This window comes from Pecten maximus, chromosome 2 (genome assembly GCF_902652985.1).
Source record: "Pecten maximus chromosome 2, xPecMax1.1, whole genome shotgun sequence".
NCBI classification, from domain to species: domain Eukaryota; kingdom Metazoa; phylum Mollusca; class Bivalvia; order Pectinida; family Pectinidae; genus Pecten; species Pecten maximus.
The window spans coordinates 48,943,710-48,967,464 of record NC_047016.1 but is presented as its reverse complement, the minus strand read 5'-3'; the positions used below and the strand labels follow the sequence as shown (position 1 = coordinate 48,967,464).

General features: G+C 37.6%; 1 protein-coding gene across 1 annotated transcript in view; it reads left to right on the top strand.

Moving 5' to 3' along the window:
* LOC117343522 (cubilin-like) overlaps window positions 1-18,492 on the top strand; it is a 149,347-nt gene extending 130,855 nt beyond the window's left edge. Inside the window, exons 59-67 of the mRNA XM_033905904.1 lie at window positions 1,445-1,662; window positions 4,971-5,170; window positions 7,223-7,385; window positions 8,661-8,875; window positions 11,378-11,519; window positions 12,316-12,497; window positions 13,352-13,517; window positions 13,703-13,944; window positions 15,181-18,492. Coding sequence (XP_033761795.1) covers window positions 1,445-1,662; window positions 4,971-5,170; window positions 7,223-7,385; window positions 8,661-8,875; window positions 11,378-11,519; window positions 12,316-12,497; window positions 13,352-13,517; window positions 13,703-13,944; window positions 15,181-15,285 — 1,633 coding nt within the window. The 3' untranslated portion in view covers window positions 15,286-18,492. The remainder of the gene's footprint in view (window positions 1-1,444; window positions 1,663-4,970; window positions 5,171-7,222; window positions 7,386-8,660; window positions 8,876-11,377; window positions 11,520-12,315; window positions 12,498-13,351; window positions 13,518-13,702; window positions 13,945-15,180) is intronic.
* Window positions 18,493-23,755: the final 5,263 nt, after the last annotated feature.

Below are 23,755 nucleotides of genomic sequence, written 5' to 3'. Positions count from 1 at the left end.
TCTGTAGAGGTTATCTCCCTTTATAAGTTATCTCCCTTGAAACATTACATCTGAGTTCTCTGTAGAGGTTATCTCCCTTTATAAGTTATCTCCCTTGAAACATTACATCTGAGTACTCCGTATAAGTTATCTCCCTTGAAACTTTAGATCTGAGTACACTGTCTAAGTTGTCTCCCTTGAGACATTACATCTGGGTACTCTGTATAAGTTATCTCCCTTGAGACATTATATCTGAGTACTCTGTATAAGTTATCTCCTTTGAAACAGAGACCTGTGCCATGTTTGTGTCGAATCTGTTGGAAGATGGAGACTGCATGTGGCTATAATTACACAAAGTTAAATAAAAACGTTTATCTTAATGAACAGCAATTGAAAGCTGATGTCAACTAAGCCAAAAGTGCAAAGAAGGGAGCCCTGACTACCATACATTATTAGGCAATGTGATGTGTAAAGTCAGCTGTCAAAATATATTTGTGTCTTGACAAATGGGCGGATCGCCTCGGAAATTTGACAATTTACTTGTCTGTACTGTTGCTATATATTACTTCAGCAACCATAAATCTACATTTAGCAACCTACACCTAGTGAACATCTGTTTGTTCTGATCCAGTACCTATATTGGGCGATACCATCACTATTACTTACTGGACATATTGGATAGATTTACATGTACATTCTATACATACAATGTGATGAATGCATGCTGATAAGTTTTGGTTCCAATAGGAGGGACTGCCATGGCCCAGTTGGTTAGAGCGCCGGTGTCATGCATAATATGTACCTCCTGCATAATAAGTATCCGGATACATTTATACCCCTACAAAACGCATAAAAAGTACCCCCCCCCCTATCAAAAATCTTTAATTTTGACTTGATCAATCTGAAATTGTGAAAATATGATAAGAAGACCCAGGGGGTGTCATTTACGATGTTTCTGACCCCATCCCGCCAAATCCCCACCCCAATGACACCCCTTGTGTCCTCTTATCTTCACAATTTCAGATTGATAAAGTCAAAATTAAATTTTTGGTAGGGGGGTACTTTTTATGCAGGAATAAACAGTATCTTGATACCTTTTGGTAGGCGGTACATATTATGCATGACACCGGTCATGTAACCTCAGGTGAAGATCGGAGGTGAAAGGTTCCATGCTCCCTACCTGTGTTGTTTTTTGTTTATCAGAAACCTTAGAAAGGCGCTTGTCTGTCCTGTCATGATTGTGTCCTTTGGCAAGACACTCTACCCTAACTGCCCTGGATGGCATGTGACAGGGCCCCCCCATATGCTGTTCAGTGACAAGGAGACTCCGCCTCAAAATGACCTTGGCTGTTCATTGGGCGATAAACCCAGCAAAGAAATAATCAAATCCAATACAGTAGCAGGAACCTGAACCGCAACATTGTTATCATGGTAATGATAGTAAATATGTCTTCTCTACCCACAGGTTTACATCGTTTGATTTGGAAGCCCACTCGTCATGTAACTATGACTACGTAGACCTTCGTGACGGTCCAGACTTGTCCTCCCCTCTGATTGGTCGTTATTGCGGTACTGTTGTCCCAGACATGATCCGTACCACATCCAACATTCTGCTGGTCAACTTTATCAGCGACTACTCAGTGGCCGGAAGAGGCTTCACAGCAGGCTACAGGACAGGCTTTGGTGGGTGTTTTTAAGTACTACCACTATCTTACTAAGTAAAGGGGGCCATATTTAAGTGATTGATTTGTCTAAGTGTCTACGTGTCTGTCAATGATATTACTTTGTCTGAGTGTCCACGTGTCTGTCAGTGGTATTACTTTGTCTGAGTGTCTATGTGTCTGTCAGTGATATTACTTTGTCTGAGTGTCCACGTGTCTGTCAGTGATATTACTTTGTCTAAGTGTCCACGTGTCTGTCAGTGATATTACTTTGTCTAAGTGTCCACGTGTCTGTCAGTGGTATTACTTTGTCTGAGTGTCTATGTGTCTGTCAGTGATATTACTTTGTCTAAGTGTCCACGTGTCTGTCAGTGATATTGCTTTGTCTAAGTGTCCACGTGTCTGTCAGTGATATTGCTTTGTCTAAGTGTCCACGTGTCTGTCAGTGGTTAGCTGGTGTATATCTCATGAATCCTTGACCAGATTTCATTCATATTCACACCATATAAACATGAAATTCAACTCCTAATTATATCTTGGTGGTCATCATCAATATTCAAAATCATAGGAAGCATTTGATCTCTTGAAAATACTGAATACAATTCTGATAAACAAGATTTCTGTTGAACCGAGTAACAGATATATTTTATTGATTAGAGGGGAAGGGGAACTTCTCACATACTTTACAGGGTTTATCATCTCACGTTGCTAAGAAAAAGATATATCGATCTCACACAGGAGGTTAAGACAGCTGGAACGCACTATATGACGCCACTCACAATAACATAACATCATTATTTTATGTTGAATAACCATATCATAAATGATGACGTCAGCAATTTTGATGCACATTCCAAAGAGCATTTTAGATGGTGTGATGAAAAACTTTGATAAAAACTTTCTTGCAAGTATGTGAGAAAAATAATCAAATTTGAGTCTGTTCTGTGAACAAGGATATCTCAATCCTCCTTGAAGATTTTGGCTGGCCAGCATTCAGCAAGCCTCATACTGACTGGCCAAACTCTTACGCTCGGGATGAGATATCTCTGTCTTCTGAACAGACCTATGTCAGATTTTATTAGGTCACCTGAGACAAAGTCTCAAGTGACCTATTCTTATCGCCTTTTGTCCGTCGTCGTCCGTCGTCCGTCCGTAAACAATTTACATTTTCAACTTCTTCTCCAAAACCACTGAACCAAATTCAATGAAATTTGGCAGGGAGCTTCTATGGCTAAAGGTCAACTAAAAGTGTGAATTATATGGTCCCCATCCCCCGGGGGCCTGAGGGGTGGGGCCAAAAAGGGTCAAATTGACTAAAACTTCAGAAATCTTCTTCTCTACTCTCAGATAAGGTGGAATCAAACACTTTTCATAGATGAAAGGGTCTTAAGGTGCTCTACCAAAATTGTGAATTTCATGTCCCTGGGGTCTCACGTTTGCCCCTGGGGAGGGGGTAAACCTTACTATAGTTTATATAGGGAAATCACATTTTTGACTATTATTTGTTGGATTTGTATTGGAATTTATTCTAACTTGGTTCAAATTATCAGCATAGGATGACAGTTTAAAGGTATGTACATGTTGGCCCTGACTGACCCCCAGGGGCTAATGGGCGGGGCCAAAAAGGGTCAAATTGACTGAAATTTCAAAAATCTTCTTCTCTACTCTCAGATATGGTAGAATCAAATACTCTTGATAGATGGAAGGGTCTTAAGGTGCTTTACCAAATTTGTGAATTTCATGACCCTGGGGTCTCACGTTTGCCCCTGGGGAGGGGGTAAACTTTACTATAGTTTATATAGGGAAATCACATTTTTGACTATTATTTGTTGGATTTCTATTGGAATTTATTCTAACTTGGTTCAAATTATCAGCATAGGATATGACAGTTTAAAGGTATGTACATGTTGGCCCTGACTGACCCCCAGGGGCTAATGGGCAGGACCAAAAAGTGTCAAATTAACTGAAATTTTTAAAATATTCTTCTTACAACCCAAATAAGGTAGAATTAAATACTCTTCACAGATCGAAGGGTCTTAAGGTGCTTTACCATAATTTTGAATTTCCTAGCCCTGGGGTCTCACCTTTGCCCCATGGGAGGGGATAAACTTTACTATAGTTATAGGGAAATCACATTTTTGACTATCGTTTGTTTTATTTGTTTTGAAATTCATTCTTTCATTCAAATTAACTGAAATATTTCAAAAATCAGGTGACCGTTAAGGCCCATGGGCCTCTTGTTGATCTTTGTGAGACCCAACTCACTTTGATTTTGTTTCATGATTTGAAGGTTTGGGACTGTAAACTTTCAGTGAGGGAGGTAACCCATGGCCACGATAATTCGTTATCTGTAAAGGGTACAGACAATACAGATTTACTTACCTTTTATCTCGTTACCTGTAAAGGGTACAGACAATACAGATTTACTTACCTTTTATCTCGTTACCTGTAAAGGGTACAGACATTACAAATTTACTTACCTTTAATCTCGTTACCTGTAAAGGGTACAGACAATACAGATTTACTTACCTTTTATCTCGTTACCTGTAAAGGGTACAAACAATACAAATTTACTTACCTTTTATCTCGTTACCTGTAAAGGGTACAAACAATACAAATTTACTTACCTTTTATCTCGTTACCTGTAAAGGGTACAAACAATACAGATTTACTTACCTTCTATCTCGTTACCTGTAAAGGGTACAAACAATACAGATTTACTTACCTTTTATCTCGTTACCTGTAAAGGGTACAAACAATACAGATTTACTTACCTTCTATCTCGTTACCTGTAAAGGGTACAAACAATACAGATTTACTTACCTTTTATCTCGTTACCTGTAAAGGGTACAGACAATACAGATTTACTTACCTTTTATCTCGTTACCTGTAAAGGGTACAAACAATACAGATTTACTTACCTTTTATCTCGTTACCTGTAAAGGGTACAGACATTACAGATTTACTTACCTTCTATCTCGTTACCTGTAAAGGGTACAGACAATACAGATTTACTTACCTTTTATCTCGTTACCTGTAAAGGGTACAGACATTACAGATTTACTTACCTTCTATCTCGTTACCTGTAAAGGGTACAGACAATACAGATTTACTTACCTTCTATCTCGTTACCTGTAAAGGGTACAGACAATACAGATTTACTTACCTTCTATCTCGTTACCTGTAAAGGGTACAGACAATACAGATTTACTTACCTTCTATCTCGTTACCTGTAAAGGGTACAGACAATACAGATTTACTTACCTTCTATCTCGTTACCTGTAAAGGGTACAGACAATACAGATTTACTTACCTTTTCGTTTTCTACAGGTGTGAACCAGGGATGTGGAGGAACATTAAATGCAACATCTGGATCTTTTGGAAGCATTGACATCGATGGCGATGGTCAGTATGAGAATAGACAGGACTGCATTTGGACAATCATTGTCGGGAGGAATCATTTGGTGGTTCTGACCATAGCATCCATTGATATTGAAATGCAATCAACATGTTACTTTGATGGGATCAAGGTGAGTTAAAGGACATCACTCTTTGTGTACCTATATATATATACACCTATTCATACCTCACCGCTGGCAAAGGGGGCCGCGGTGGCCAAGTGGTTAAGGTGTCCCGACACTTTATCACAAGCCCTCCACCTCTGGGTTGCGAGTTCGCAACCTATGTTTGGCAGTTTTTCTGCAGGTACTCCGGCTTTCCTCCACCTGCAAAATCTGGCCCGTCCTTAAATGACCCTGGCTGTAAATAGGACGTTAAACAAAAACAACCCAAACCCATTGTTGAAGTCAACTCTGTACAGAGTTATGTCCCTTTCCTTCTCATTTTGTCATTTTGTAATTGACAAATTTTGTATGAAAAGTGTGTATTCCGTTTGAGATGATCGAGTGATTTGCACACTTCGGAAAGCTTTTGTACACCTTTATAGACATGTCGTCTTAGTTGTTTTAACAGGACATAATAAACAATTATGTCCTGTCCACTAATCATAATCATACAGACAGCCATTTTGAATATACGTTGCAAGGTTCTTTAATTAGTCCCCTGCCGTTTGAAAAACGGGGGGACTTTAGGTTTAGCTTTAGCTTTAGGTCCGTCTGTTTGTCACGCAACAGTTGTCCGGACAACTCCTCCTAAAGTACTAGTCCGATCTTAACGAAACTTGGTATACATGATCAGTATAACATTTTTTTTCTCGAAGAACCTTTTTTTTTTAAATGGGAAATAAATAGGTGCACTTCTAGCTCAGGCAGGGGACTTTTGTATTGCTATTGCGATACTATCCATCCTTGTTGTCTTTTATTGTGCCTGTTCAGTTTTGGGACTGATCATCAGAAGAAAAGTAAAATCATGTTTGAAGATAGCTCATGCCAATAAGATAGTTAAATATTAAGTGGAAAAGGGAGAACAGAAAACTGCCTCAGAACAAAAAAAACATAATGGTCAGTGTAAAGATCCACCGAGGTCTTTTTGATGGATGGAGATATTGTAATATGCCATAGTTCGTCCATCCACCTTACCATTCCTGGAATATAGTAATCAAGTTTAATTGCATAGCTGGATTGATTACGCTTAGAATTAACACATTGCTTCCAAATTACATCACTTGTAACAAAGTCTCGAATGACCTATACTAATCGCCTTTTGTCTGTTGGTGTCATCAGTCCGGGATCCATAAATAATTTACATTTTAACTTTGTCTCCAAAACCCCCTGGACCAATTTCATTGAAAATTTGTAGAAATGAAATTCTGTCATGTGTATTCATAATTTTGGTAAAACACCTTATGACCTTTCTATGTATAAAGAGTATTTGATTCCATCTAATCTGGGTCTTGAGAAGAAGATTTTTGAAATTGCAGTTTATTTGATGATAAACTGCAATTTCAAAAATCTTCTTCTCAAGACCCAGATTAGATGGAATCAAATACTCTTTATACATAGAAAGGTCATAAGGTGTTTTACCAAAATTATGAATACACATGACAGAATTTCATGGCCTAAGGGTCCCATGCTTCCCCTGTGGAGGGGTAAGCTTTGCTATAGTTTATTTAAGGAAATCAGATTTTTGGTTAGAATAAGTGGTATGACATTGCAGTTTGGTGATATGAATGTATTGGCCCAGACTGACACTCAGGGGCTGATGGGTGGGGCCAAAATGGGTCAAACTGACTGGAATAACTAATGATTGGTTTGGTTTAGTTTGTTTTGTTTAACGTCCTATTAACAGCCAGGGTCATTTAAGGACATGCCAGGTTTTGGAGGTGGAGGAAAGCCGGAGTACCTGGAGAAAACCACCGGCCTACGGTCAGTACCTGGCAACTGCCCCACGTAGGTTTTCGAACGCGCAACCCAGAGGTGGAGGGCTAGTGATAAAGTGTCGGAACACCTTAACCACTCGGCCACCGCAGCCCCTAAATAACTAATGACAGTTAATTAAGGCTGTGGGCTTCTTGTTGGGAGTATTTTCTTAGTATTTCTTTTAATGTCAAAAGGACAACAAATGCAGCAAAAGTTGGTATTAGTATTGATCAGCGATACCTTGTTGATTGTTTTTGTTTATAGATATATGATGGAATGGGAGACACCGATCCACAGATCGGTACCTATTGTGGAACAAACGCGCCTGGAGTTGTCCGCTCTACCTCAAACGCCCTCACCGTTCGTTTCTACACGGACGGGTCTGTAACAGGCATTGGCTTCAATGCTACTTATAGACAGGAGCTCGGTAAGACCCTGTACTTGTTACTTACCATTAATTATTTATGAAAAGCCATTAAATGGAAACCATTAATTTTACCATTAAAACACAAATTCATGATAAAAAAAGTAATGGATTTGTGCATTTTCATAAATTTTTAATGGGGAATTAATGGAATGTGTATATGGTTGTGACAGGTGCTACTACCGGGGGGGGGGGGGGGGGGAATTTTAGCAAGCTGTCGAAAGATGTTAATCAATACTGCAGCATTTGTATTGAATACAGGATGTTTTTCTTAGAACTTGAAAATGTTATCTGTATCTTTATGGTTCAAGCAGATTTTGTATACAAGTGAGGTTTCTGTTTCAAGCATTTGCTCAGAGTATGCATATCAAAAAAGGGTCACCAGCAATAGAATACCGTATAGCGGGAAATTTTAGTGTGGCTTTAATTTGGCGATTTAGCTGGTCTGTATAAAGACCACCAAAATTTAACCTGTCAAATTTTAACACCGCCAATTAAAAAGACGCGAAAATTTCAATTTTGCCAATAGTTTCCGTTCCGACCGCCATTTACTTTTGATAACTCTTGAAAGTAACGACTCGTTACAAGTGGTGTGTAATGTTGGTTGTTGCCTGGCAACTCTCGGCCAAAATGCTGATAGGTACATACGAATAGCTAGTGAACAACTACTCATGATACCTGTATGACATATACCGCATTATAATTAAATTTTGTGAAAACAAAGCCATCTACCCATACTGTTCAATGAACTGATGTTAACACTTTACCTGTAGACTCATTGTTAAACTTACCTGTATGTATATACAATTTGTATACACATCATAAATAGATAACCACGGCGATATCATATGGCAAATCTACAAGTATGTGTTCCTCTGACGATTTTTGGTAATAATTTCTGGTTTCGAGACAGAGGATCGCTAATACACAACACACTTAATCAACATGGATAGGATGTATGGACATAACATAATTATCTATATATACCGGTAGGTAATACATCTGCTCAACGCCAAATTAAAACCCAAGATTTAAGGGAAATCACTAAATTTTAACCCGTCAGTTTTCATGACCAAATCATCTTTTATGACTGCTAAAATTTCCCGCTATACAGTATAACTGCCGATGCAATGTATTAAAGTGGTTTGAATGAAACAATAATTATCATCATTTCTTTTGAGGATCTGATTTGTTCAATGCTTTGAATATTATTTTCTTTTAAATCTACAGGAACTTTTAATGTCTTTAATGGAATGTTTTTTCTTTGCCATTTTTCAGCTTTTTGTGGTCAGACTCTGATTTCTTCAGATCACCCACAGACCGTATCGTCCCCCACTGGGCCCCTCTTCCCCCCACAACAGCCTGTACAATGTCGCTGGACTGTGGATGCCCCCGTCTCCACTCAGCGTGTTCGCTTTACAATGACGACCATTAACTTGGACAGCCACGCAAACTGTACTGATGAGTACGTGGAGTTTAGGGACTCGCCACTGGTAAGTATACATGCTGTTATACATGCGGTGAACGGGTGACTATGTTTCATGCCCATCTGTCTGTCAGTCGGTCAACTCAATTTTCATCACTTTTCTCAGCCATGCTTCAGGGTATGTTGGTGAAAGTTGATATGTAAATTCAGTATGAGTAGCTACAGATCAAGTGCGAGTTTTAAGGTGTTTGGGTCAAGATCAAGGTCACTGTTACTATTTTTAGCGAGGGCCGGTTGGGGATATGTATTGCTAAAGTGATACCCAGTATTCTTGTTTGAGAAATCCCCGAGAAAGATGTGAAATAATATGGGGCCATGGCCATTGGCCTGAAAACAATAGTTTTCTCTGGGTTTCCTCCCACAGTAGCTAACACCATTGTGTGATTTGAACCGATAAGACTGATTCGTACTAGAAGATATGACTTGCTTCGCAATGCTTTATACTTGGGTTATAATTTAAATCATCATGGTATACCATCATAGCAAAGTCAGGAAGGGGATTATTTGTATTACATCAATATCTACCTCTTGTCAGTGCTCTAGCAACTTCATTTCTAACCAGATTTCAATCAAGCTTCATACATTGGTCACATATGAGTATATTTCAAACAAATTGATGCTTCAGGCTGCCAAGGTGAAGGACAAAGTCATTGTTGCTTTTTATAGAAAGTCCTTTCTCTAGCAACTTCTTTTTTGTTTGGGATTGCTTTTCAGGTTCAAAGGTCAAAGGTCCTTGCTATTATCAATAGAAAATAGGTTTGCTTGCAATAACTTGAGATCCCTTGGGCCAATCAAACTCAAACTTGATGCATTGCTTTCTTATAGGAAGTGCCTGCTTGGGATTGCTTTAAGTATCAATGTTCAAAGGTCAAAGGTCAAGGTCACTGTTGCTATTAATGGAAACTATGGAAAGTTTCCATTTGATAACTCGAGTTCCCTTGGACCAATTAAACTCTGACTTTGTATAGTACTTCCTTATCAAAGTGCTTAATGCTTGGGATTGCTTTTCAGGTTTGAAAGTCAAGGTCACTGTAAATAAATAGAAAATATGTCCAGTTCCCTTTGGGTCAATCAACCTAAAACTTCATATAGTGCTTTCTGGTTTCTGTACGAAAAACACTTAAATTTTGCATGAAACTTGTTCTGATTTGCAAAGCAGATCAGTTTGATTACTAAAATTCAAATCTTAGCTTGCTGTGCAGGCGACACATCTACTTCTGTGGAATTCTTGTTTTTAATGGTCTGACAATAACTCATGAGTTGGCATCGGAACTTATTAATTGCAAGATAATTCAGAAGGTACACACCAGGAGATAGCGATGCCTCGTTCTTATATACTAGACAATGTCAGTTCTAGCTTAATCCTTAAATAGCATTCAGCCATCTACATTGTAGGTATACAATCAAGCTTCTTTATCTCAAATTCTGATAAATCAAAGACTGTTTAACTCAGAAATAAAACTTCAGTGCCTTAATTGTTTAACTCAGAAATAAAACTTCAGTGTCTTGTTTAACTCAGAAATAAAACTTCAGTGCCTTAATTGTTTAACTCAGAAATAAAACTTCAGTGTCTTGTTTAACTCAGAAATAAAACTTCAGTGCCTTAATTGTTTAACTCAGAAATAAAACTTAGTGCCTTGTTTAACTCAGAAATAAAACTTCAGTGCCTTGTTTAACTCAGAAATAAAACTTCAGTGCCTTGTTTAACTCAGAAATAAAACTTCAGTGTCTTGTTTAACTCAGAAATAAAACTTCAGTGTCTTGTTTAACTCAGAAATAAAACTTCAGTGCCTTGTTTAACTCAGAAATAAAACTTCAGTGCCTTGTTTAACTCAGAAATAAAACTTCAGTGCCTTGTTTAACTCAGAAATAAAACTTCAGTACCTTGTTTAACTCAGAAATAAAACTTAATTTCCTTGTTTAACTCAGAAATAAAACTTCAGTTTCGAGAGTTGAAATTGCATGTACATATGTAAAATAAACTTGGTAACCATGAATACCCAGGATATCTCAAAATATTTTCTTGACACACTGACCTCAGGATTAAAGGTTTGATGCCTCAAACCAATGACACTTTATGTTTCTTGGGAAGCTGAGAAGCAGGCCGGTCTCTGATGGTTGTGTCTATGGGCAAAACACTTTACCCAAATTGCTCTGGATCGCATGCAACGGGCCTCCCATTTGTTGTTCAGTGAGGTAGTCACCAACTACTACAAGGAGACCCCATTTCAAAATGGCAATGGGTGTTCACGGAGTGATAAACCCATTAGCTTTCCGGAATGCTTTCTGTCTGATATACATTTTGGTTATGTTAATACATATCCTCATTTGCATATTTCTCTCCACAGAGCCACGGAGGGAATGTACACTATCATTTCTTGTATGAGGTCTCGTGTAAGTGTTCTGGGGTCCATTTCCAATCCATTATAGATCCTGAGGGGATTGGTACTATATACAATGTACATGTTTTTCTGTATGTTTCATTGTTGTTGGTTTCATGTGTTACCAGGGCTACGGAGGCCGATCAATGCACTACTGTGGTACGACACCCCCAAGTATGTTCGAGTCTGTCGGACAAACAGCTCAGATCAACTACAAGGCCATGGGAACGCGAGACGGACACGGCTTTTCTCTTACGTACCAAACGGCCAGTGAGTTATTACTGTACTGTGGGTTAAAGTCTGACAGACCATGTGGTTTAAATGTTGTTCAAATCAGGTTTACGGCCATATTTATCTTTTAATAGCCCAAGGGGCTATAATACTTATACCATATTTATCTTTTGATAGCCCATGGGGCTGAAATACTTATACCATAATTATCTTTTAATAGCCCACTGGGCTATAATACTTATACCATAATTATCTTTTAATAGCCCAAGGGGCTATAATACTTATACCATATTTATCTTTTAATAGCCAGGTGCTAAAATACTTATACCATATTTATCTTTTAATAGCCAGGGGCTAAAATACTTATACCATATTTATCTTTTAATAGCCGGGGGCTAAAATACTTATACCATATTTATCTTTTAATAGCCCGGGGGCTATAATACTTATACCATATTTATCTTTTAATAGTCCAGAGAGCTAAAACAAACACCTTTTAATGCCAAGCTTTGTTGCAGGATAGTGGAATATTAGTATTTTTGCTGAAATACAGTTATTTTGAGTTATTTGTCATTATACTTTTTTCTTGTATGTCTGGAGGATTTGTGATAGAGTTATCTCCCTTCAAGTAATTCATTCTATCAATATATTGTAAATTCATATATATATATGTATATCAATATACCTATCACTACTGTTCATATACCAGTTTGTTTAAAACTCTTCTGGAAAGGAGATGAATAAAATTAGACTCCACTTATTTTTTTAGAAAAATAATAAGAATTCTTTCGCCCAAATGCTAAAATTTTGACATTTTAACCTTTGACCTTTACAGCCTGTAACAGAACATACAGCGGATACAGCGGCCAAATACACGGTCCCGGTTGGCCAGGGAACTACCCTAGCAACATTTACTGTGAGATTCTTATCACTGGGCCTCCAAACACCTGGATCACGCTCTACTTCAATACCTTCAGTATCGAGTCACATAGGTCATGTCGCTTTGACTACCTACAGGTAAAAACAAGTATGATCATTGATAGCAGTCAAAGCTCACTAGAGAAGACATTCCAAAATGCTTATACTAAAATTTCAGAAAATTAATTTATAAAATTTCAATCATAAAATATTTCCACTTAATTTTGATATAACATCATATATACCAGAAGGTTGTGGGCTGGTTTAAGCTTATTGACCTAGAAGCTTTCTATAATCTTACCAGGTACTACAAAAGCCTTGGTTTTGGGATGGGGTACGTACCATCGCAATGGGGGAACAGCATTTCCTCATGGTTACTCGTAAATATTTTTACTTGAATTGCCCTTACTCAGTTCTGCAAATTATTCAGGGATGAAAGTTTTCAGTATTAATACTGAATTCAGTATTTTGGAAATATGTTCTCCCATATATATTAATGTCATTTTTTATTTTTTTTGGCAAAAACAGGTATTTCAGTATTTTTAGATTCTGACACTTTCATCCATGATTATTCGATCCGCTTTTTTTTGGTCAGTTATGAGTATGCTCCTTTTACTTTGATTTGTAGCCTGAATTGTGTCGAGATAACTTTAACGTTCTGTGCCTGTCCTTGCTGTTTTGATCTGGTATTTTGCCCATTTTATCTTGATCAGGTATAAGTTATTTGTTGTATGGATAACAATAAATGTATATGGGACAAATTTTTCACAGATCAGAAAAACATCAGATGTGAAAAATCTCCAGTTGGAGAAATTCTCCAAGAACCAACATCCTGCCATTTTCTTACGTGTGCAGTTGTTCGATCACCATCTACGTTTCACAGATCAAATGAAAACTTTGAACAAAATAGATAATATCTGTGGTTAATGGAATACCATTACTGTTGGTCTTAGATAAGGAACGGGTCCACAGTCACAGACCCTGTGGCAGCCACCCTGTGTGGCTTTGCTATACCAGACCCCATATTTGGCACAGGAAATTCACTGTGGATGGCATTCCGAACTGATGGGTCCATAACTCATCCCGGATTTGACATTACCTACACAGCGTCAACAGCAGGTAACTTTTTTAGTGTCATTAGTTTTGTACACACTGCAGCATCAGATATTGGCCGGTCTTGCGTTTTGCCATGTTCTGTAAAATTTCAGTAAGAATTACGGTTTTGTTACAACGTTGGTATTCTCTGTTGTTTTATTCTGTGCCATTTAACCCTGGTGAATACAGACAAATAATTTCTCTTACAGGCATGGGCTGTGGGGGAAACATCACCGGAATCAACGGTAGTCTGACCAGTCCAGGTTACCCTGGTAACTACACGGAACGGCACAGTTGTCGCTGGCTTATCACCGTACCTGGCAGGCGCGTTGTCAGGGCAACCTTCACAGATCTGAACCTTATTGGCAGTCCAGACTGCAATAGAGATTCTGTCGCTGTGTACAACGGAAACTCTGATCAGCAGCCAATATTTGGCCGATATTGTGGCAATGTAAGATGTTTTCCTTCTCTTCGTTATATACTGTCGTGGTTCGTACTAGGGGTGAAATGGTATAATTTCAGCACGGTTTGGTATGTATTGAGGTATAGTGTTGACGGTTCTGTTTATTTCAAAATATATAAACCAAAATACTAATAGATGAATAGCTTATATGGAATATCCGTAAAACAAATTTGGCAAGTAGCTGTCGTCACATCCTTTGATTGGAAACCGAAATGTTTCCATACAGCTAACTCATAGGAAGCTGGGGCATCACTTAGCACTAGCGCCATTTTCCCCATCAAAACATCGCTATAATGTAAGACCTCTTCTAATTGGGACTCATCAAAATCACTTGACCAATTAGAAACAGTTTTTATATGTCATCGGTCTACCGTCCGCAGGCGCATAGTGAAATTGACACCCACATAAAAATGTACCGCTAATGTTGCATGTACTGTAATTAGGCATCGCTATACCATACATTGTATGTACCGAACTGAAAGAAAAATATTGCGGTTCAGATACACTGCGGTAAACCGTTTCACCCCTAGTTCATACAGACCTTGAAAAGGGCTTGAATTGTCATATTTTGTCCTTGAATTTTACTGAGAGTGCTTGACATTGTTTCTCTGAGTTGCAGAATTAAGAAAAAAAATCAAGGAAATTTTGATTTTAGATTGATTTCTAAATGTAGTTTGTGATTTAATTTGTTCATAGTAACCCGACACTATCTACATGGTTATTTATTACAAGCACAGTCTTTTTCGCTCTTTTCTTACCCAACAGAATTAGAATGGTGATGTTTTGTTATTGTTAATCCATTTCCTGATTTAAGAGAAAAAAAGAACATTTAAATTTCACAGGGCTTATATTTTGCTAAGATACGACTCATCAACATTCTGCAGTAAACACTCGGAAACATTCGTCTGTAATTATAAATTATAATGTGTATTTATTTTTGCGCTATATTTTAATGATGGTTTAAATGAAGCAAAATTAAATCCTCTGTGTTTATTACTTACTATAAAGTTTCACTTCCTGGAGAATGATTTAAATTTTTTGATTATTGGCTATCTGTGACCTTTGTTTGGAGTTGGAGATCTTTATTTCCCAATGTCAATTTTAAAGGAATGATTTTTGTAATTTCAAAATGAAGTATTGTGATCCGAAACTCCTCACGATTGTCTAGTTAAAGTTTGATGTGTTCGCTTGACAGTTGTTGACCTAATTCTTTCATTGTTTCAGGAGACACCAGCGCCTCTAGTTGCCAGCGGAAACGTTATGCTTGTGAAATTCACCACGGATGGTATAGGCAGTGCACCAGGCTTCCGATTAACATTTACTAGTTAGGGATTGTAGTAGTCCTCACCTCGGGTTCTCGTGTGGATGATATATGAGTGTTGATGATGTCATATCATTTAGTGATCATGGCATTGCCATGAAGTGTTGATGATGTCACCATATATTGTTGATGATGTCACCATAGTGTTGATGATGTCACCGAACAGCATTAATGATGTCACCGAACAGCATTGATGATGTCACTATATATTGTTGATGACATCGCCATACAGTGTTGATGATGTCATCATATATTGTTGATGATGTCACTATACAGCATTAATGATGTCACCGAACAGCATTGATGATGTCACTATATATTGTTGATGACATCGCCATACAGTGTTGATGATGTCACCATACATTGTTGATGATGTCACCATACAGTGTTGATGACATCATCATCAGGTGTTGGTGATGTCACCATACAGCCTTGATGATGTCATCATACAGTATTGATGACATCATCATCAGGTGTTGATGCACTAAGTTCATCAGGGTGGAGAAAGAGATTCAACAGGTTGTAAACTCTCTAATGAAAATCTGTTATAATTTTATATAAAAGAGAAAGAATTTATGTTCTGAAAAGAAATATCATTTTATATATTGAAAGAATTAAATGCAATTCTTTGAAAAAGATATATTTTAGTAATAACTCACAATACTTGAGATTCGTCTACATTCCTTCCCACTTGTTCTGCCAATATACAGACATACATTCCATATTTACTCATAAGGATCTGATTTATTGTGTCATCTGCAAAAAGCAGGGGACATATATGTATCACTATGTCGGCGTGACGCCATGAGGCGTTATCTGCACAGAGATTTCTATGGGATAGCTCAAGATCCCTTGGGCCGATCAAAATCAAACTTCATACAGGTCTTTCCTTACCAAAAGTGCTTGCTTGGGATTGCTTTTCAGGTCCGATGGTTGAAGGTCAAGGTCACCGTTACTAAAAATAGAAAATTTGTTTTCTTGTGATAACTCGAGTTCTTTGGGTCCATCAAACTCAATTTTCATGTAGTTTTTAAACAAACATTAATGTTCACATTCCCCACAACGCCACCTTTTTTTTTAACTTCCTACTTCAGTGAAATAGTGCTGTCATCATGACCTTACGCTTCAAAACTTTTACTTGTTCCTTAATTACCACATGTGCTTGCATGGGATTGTTGTTTTAACTGGTCCAAAGGTCAAGGTCAATCTTACTATCAGTAGAAAATCTATTTCCATGCAATAACTCTCATAATCACACAACTTTCTGCACAGGCGACACATCCACTTCTGTGGAATTCTTGTTATTACCACACTATTTTACTTCTTCTGGTTCAGAATCCAGTGTTACTGGTATGCAGAAGTTGGGAGTGTGTGACTCCCTCTAAACATCCTGACAACTTCATTCTGACCAGTATCATCCTTCAGCTAGCTCAAAGTTCCAAACTGAAAAGAGAATTGTAAAATATTGGGGGACAACTTCACTCTACCTCACTTTAAGACAAAACCTTGTTGAGATCCTGTAGTGATCTTTAGACTTCCACACTTCTAAAAAGAACAATATAATTATTGTGTAGATTTAAACCGTTACACACAGCCATGGACATCAGTGACAGATTTATAGAAATCGAAATCAGATAAATGTCTTTACTGACAGTCCACTCCTATTTCTCATGATACGTAAGAAAATGTATTAATATATTTAGATTTTACCACAATAAATTAGTAAGAATTAAGGTAAGCTCACGAAGACGGAACTGCAGAATGTATACACGTATACACGTATAATCCTGCGTAAAAGACTGAAAGTGTGTAGATCGATACAGCCATCTCTGTCCCCATGAATGCTGATGTTTGAAAGACCATATACATTTATTTATGCATCAAATAAGATAAACTAGTTGATTCATATGTAAAGCAAGTCGTCATTTTTTCAATGCCAAGTTATCAAGCATTGCATTGATTCAAATCATAGAAGAAATGTTGAGTTCATCTTGAATATAATTGTTTCTTAACTGAATTAAATCTCCATTCATGGTGTGATTGATAATTTAAAGAAATAGTTTTGAAATTAAATCATGAAATATTTGTAAAATCTGAGTGTCTGTTTTCTGTATTTCAATATAGCAAAGAAATGGTGTACCAATGGATTTGTTAAAATAACCCAAACCCAACCCCCCCCCCTCAAAAAAAAATTGGTCACAGGAGAAAAAAAATCTACTGGCTTAATATTTTTACGCTGTGGACTCTTGTGTTGGTTAGAAAAAGTTTAAGTTATCCAAACACAGTTGACCCCATTTATACTGAGAAAAAAAAACAATGTCATTAATTTGTACAAAAGTGACCCTTTTTTACTTGATAAGTCGGGAGATCTTTGAAATGTCCTAAATTATTTGACCCCTGTGACCTTGAAAGTGGGTCAAATTAATTAATTACTCAAATTAATCAATTACAAAAAAAAATCATTCAGTGTTTGATTGTCTTAGTGTGTGCTAATGAGCAAATATCATATGACCAAGCATTTGCAGATATTTTTTACACATTTGACATTGAAAGAAGGTCAAGGTTACTACTTGAAAAAACAGCAATAGTATTTAGCTCTTCACTTTAGCATGCTACTGGTACAAAATTATCACTATAATCCTCATAGTTCGTTAGCAGATTGTTTATGAAGGAAAAACAGTTGACATCAGACATCTGTTGCTCCTAGTAAATTCAAACCTTAACCAGGCAAACTAAAAAGGTCAAATACATATGGATATATCTCAAGAGAAACTTCAAAAACAGTGAATTGGCACAAAATCTCCATCACAGTGCTCAATATGAGTTTAAATCGTCTACTACTAACCATGGTTTGAAAAATTGTCTTTATTTGTAAATTTTGTCTATGTAAACTGCTAATAAGTTACTCCCATATATTGTAATTATAAAATGTTTCAAAATGAGGTAAGTCGAAATCTGAAGATTGGTTGAAATTCCAGATACCGCACTACTGGTATACAACATTGTATTTTCGTTATGGAATGCATGGAATCAAATTTGATTTGACGGAAACAGAGACTTATAGATCTCTGACGGAAAGTTAATTAATTTGCACTCTTAATGATCATAACATAACCCAGACTTCTCCAGAATGTCTCTTACTCACCAAACCAATGCTCCCTCTATCATCACCATCGCTTCATTTGTGTTATTGAATAAAAAAAAACTTAATCTCATTTATAATTGTCTCTTTTTCCATACGGACACCAAATATATACAGAATATATATCATATACACTCTATTATAGGGAGTTTTGCATACAAACTGTTTAACAAGATGCATATGTACCCATGGTTGAATTCAGCACCACATACACATTTTTTATATTTTGGATGTGAGCCACTTTGAAATATTACCTAAATTTGACTGGGGGTTTTCAGACAGAAAGGGAGATAACTCGTGTTGCCTTATAGCTAATGTCACGCCCCCTTCGTAGTAAGATATATAGCTGAGGCGAACGAAAATGTAAACAGTTTCTAGGTCAACGTTTAAATGAGTTGTTTTGTAGAAAGGCCGTGTAAAGATTAGTCCAATAAATTCGCATGAGTGTTATTGCCGTGCGAATGCATGTCACACGCTAGTACGTGTCCTGTGTAGGCGCGTATGTATACATATGTTACACGTTTACTGAACACCGTGCAGTGCTGAACGAGCGTTTGTGTGATCGAGTTTACAGTCGATGTTGTCAAAGTGGCTACTGAATGGGATAAAAAGCACAAATTGTAAGGCAGTCTGTTCTCGTGCATACAGATATATGTATATGGTAGATATATATCGCAATAGGAGGGTGTATTGTTAAGAAATAAATAGGCTGATGTATGCAATCTACCAGTTCACTGCTATATGAAGATTTCCCCAGTGACTTCAACATTAAGTTTTTATGAGGTCTTGAGAGAACGGTCAACGCATCGCAGTGTCGCACATGTGACGTCATCACGTCATTAATTCACTACAAAGTTAATTAGCTAAAAAAAAGCGTACACTAGCCTGCCTGCATAGCTTACACGGGCATACACTTTTCACCAGTAGTGGTCATATGTAAAATGTAAGTGCTAGCGGCGAGATGGAACCCCGATAAACTTCTCTCAAGGTTGGGGTATCAAAAGCGTAGTTAGCTTATCGATTTGTGGGCCCATTTTTGTTAAACCTGAAGCCATCCAAAAAAATATAAAGTACTAAGGATCATATCCGACGTCATTTTCAATTAGAATAAGGAATACATTTCAGCATTAAAAACCTAATATAATATAGTAAATATACATATTGACGAGGTAAGCTCAGAATCTGACTTGAAGATATTAAGCTTATATATATGTGTGTGTGTGTGTGTTTATTTATACACTTTCAAAAACTACACATTACCCTCCGTATCATGCATTTATATAGTAAGATTTACATATACATATATTTATATATTGTCCAGTACCGCGTGTACAATCGTTTGGGAATCTACCGAGAGCAGAATTCGGCAGGACGGTGGAACACCGATATCAGAGAAACATAAAATTAAATGGTTTTCGAATAATGCTGTTAAACAAGCCGTTTGAAGCAAGCTGTCACAGTAGATTCGGTATGAACGGAAATGCACTGAAAATAACAATTTATGTGAAAAATGATGATAATTTGAAAAATAAATCTCTTTGTTTGATACTGATATCAAAATAGTTTATTTGCTCATTGTGCCGATATACATCCTGTGGTTTATTCTTCATTTGAGGATATCAAACAGTTGAATTGTCACAGCTTAGGAGATATTTGACTGTGCTTATCGATAATTGCGCCTGGTATATATGTTTCTGTTGATTACATACAAACGAACGAAACAATAGCGATTACCAACAAGAATGCGTTATTTTTATCCTTTCTTATGGACAGATATCAATTTACTTCCAACTCGTGAGAAAATCGTATTGACATAGTGTATCCTTCTTACTTAGACGTGTCAAAAACTTAAAAGTCAATATTTTGTAGAAATTATACATTCCATCTTTGTGTGTTCCTAAGGTAAATGTCCTACCCATGTCGGTTTGTATTTCTCGGGAAGCCTAGAAACGAGCCGGTCTGTGCTGTCGTGGTTGTGTTCTTTGACAAGACACATTACCCTAATTGCTATTGATTGCATGCGACGGGCCTCCCGTATTTTTGTTCAGTGAGGTAGTCACCAACTACTACAATGATACCTCGCCTTAAAGTCTTACTGTCTGTTCAAGGGGCGATAACCCCAGCAAAGAAACAAAAACAAACCCGTAACTGTCCTTAAATTACTATACATTGTAATAAAGCTGTTGAAAGGACGTTAAAAAAAACCTAAACCGTGCTGTGAATTTCAAGGTGACATATCTCATTAAGCTGTGGATAGTTCTACACACACACACACACACATATATATATTTTTGATCTTTAGACACAATAACATTTTGTCAGCGAGTTAGCCGTTTTTGTCGAAGCTATCAAAGAGACTTCCCTTCATTGTTCATAATTTCCTGTTTAGCTTTGTTACAGGACAATGACAATGATTTTATTCTTATAAACTTATAGTTCATAGAATAACATAGAGGATATACACATATTCATAATTAATTTTCCATTGTTAGCTCACCTGGTCTGAAGGACCAAGGTGAGCTTATGCCATACCGTTGCGTCCGTCGTCCGTCCGTCCGTCCGTCAACAATTGACTTCTTCATAACCAGTGATCAGAATTTGACGAAATTTTGTCAGAAGCATCCCTATGGGGTGTGGACTCGAAATTGTACAAATGGTGGGGCTGACCCCCCAGGGGTCTGAGGGGCGGGGCCAAAAGGGGTCAATTTGGCTATAATAATATAAACGACTTCTTCTCTGAAACCAAGCAATGGATATCACTCATATTTGCCTGGTAGCATCACTATGGGGTGGGAATTCAAAATTATACAAATGATGGGGCTGACCCCCTGGGGGCCTGAGGGGCGGGGCCAAATGTGGTCAATTGGGCTATATTGATATAAACGACTTCTTCTTTAAAACTGAGCAATGTATATTGCTTATATTTGCCTGGTACCATCAATATTGAGTGGGGATTCACAATTGTACAAATGACTGGGCTGACCCCCCAGGGGCCTGAGGGGCGGGGCCAAATGTGGTCAATTGGGCTATATTGATATAAACGACTTCTTCTCTGAAACCGAGCAATGGATATTGCTCGTATTTGACTGTGAGCATCCCTTTGGGATCAGAGTTCAAAATTGTACAAATGGTGGGGCCGACCTACCTGGGTGCCTGAGGGGCGGGCCAAAAGGGGTCAATTTGGCTAAATTAATATAAACAACTTCTTCTCTTTACATTAACGATTCTACGATGGCCGACAAGAGCCTGGCAAAATGAAATGAAAAAACTGTAACACTTTTTTCAATGGTACAGTTTTTTCATATCTTTTTGTACCATAGAAAAGTGTACCATGGTACAAAAAGATGTGAAAATTCAAATCATTTTGTACTATATGTGTTACAGAAAGATTATAAACTACTTAGGAAAAAACACAGCTTACATTCACATGTTTATGTACCAATAGCCGGTATCAGCCGGCAAAATGATGTGAAAGGTTTTGTACCGCGTTACACTTTTTTCATTTCTTTTTGTACCATTTTTGGTACAAAAAGATATGAAAAAAGTGTACCAAGAAAAAAACGTTACAGTTTTTTCATATCTTTTTGTACCATTCGTGGTACAAAAAGATGTGAAAAAACTGTACCATCAGAACATCGGAATGTCGTCATCCAACACCATGACCAGGGCTGACCCCGAATAGCAAAGGTTTGATAACACCGTCACAACAAGCCGAAAAGTGTATAAATCACTTCTGAGGACACAAATCGAGTCGAAACTATAGTGTATTGGGGTGTACCTTGGGGCTAAGAATTATAAAATTAAACTTGTATAATGTCGTCATTTCCATTTTAGAGATAAACAATTGAACGATTGAAAAAACATTACAGCATTTCTCTAATGGTCTTACAATATATATATATTCCTCGATGTCTTCAGTAAAACCAACTATATTTTACGAGTGGGGCTAATATTTCGATATTTGTGCATTCGTGAAAAATATCAAAATATTAGTTACATGAGTGAAATACATTTGGTATTATTGAAGATGCTATTAGATATGCTGTTTATTACATTTTCATAGCAAAATATACCGGATCATCTTTTAACTTTTTCCATTGTCGTTTGTATGCAGGGTTTTGATTAAATATCACTTTTATAGAATGATTAATTTTCGATATTTCACTGCTAAAAGCGTAATAACGAAACCCATCGGTGTCTATAGTTTCTTTTACTCGAGAAGTTTTTATTACGTAATAAAATTGATGGTCCCATTTCCCCAAAACGGACCCCATCGGTGTCTATATACATGTAGTTTCTTTTACTCGAGAAGTTGAGGCAGATTGGATACATTGACAATGTAAGTACAAATAATTCCTCACTGGAAAAAAATATTAAAGACGTTATTTTTAAAATGAAAAGTCATTTAAAAGTTCAAATAGACAATTGACCATTTTGCAGGCCCCACATCAATATACATGACGATTAGATCATCCAGTAGCCAGACATTCCGGGATACTAATTAGCAGGCTATGTGATGACAGCTTTATCTGGGAGTCATTTGTCAAACTCAGTAACCCTTATGTCTGGCCGTTTCATATGTTTCTGTACCATGGCTGTTTTCGGCCGCTTTTTGGTACAAAAAGATACAAAAGCGACTGACTCATTTCAACTCCGCTTTCACATCTTTCTGTACCATACAATGGTACAAAAAGATGTGAAAAAAATGTACCATGAAAAAAAGTGTTACAGTTTTTTCATTTCATTTTGCCAGGCCATCGTACCAGAGACATATATGTCTCTGATCGTACGATTCTTACTTTGTGTGACAGCGATAGACCACACACGTCCCCGACTGAGTGGTTGTGGTTGACGTGGGTTTTTTCCTGATGTACAAACTATTGATTTTGACATTGGGTGGTTGCTGCTGAACTGAAGAGGTCGTTGGTACTGGGACTCTGCTGGGCCAAAGCCCGTCCCAGAGAGCTGTCCAGCCTGTGGACGTACCAGATGGATATATATATGCCTCAGGGGAAAGGGGGGGGGGGGGGGGGGGGGGAGGACAGTGGCCCCTCGCCTGGCCCTAGCACATCAGACTACATACTCCCAGGCGCCGCATTTCTCTGGTCCGAACATATTGGACATTGTGACAAACTGTACCTACTACCATAGACGTATAACTAGATATGTCCGTCAAAGCGACCAGAGGGTGTTAAGGCTAGAGGAAACTCGGTATACACGGGTGCCATTATGTGTTTGACGCCCTCTCTCGAGCAGCTATTAGGCCTTACACTGTGTCCACCTGCTGGGCAGGATCGCCACGGGGTTCGGTACTGAAAGTGACCTAAAAGTAGGTC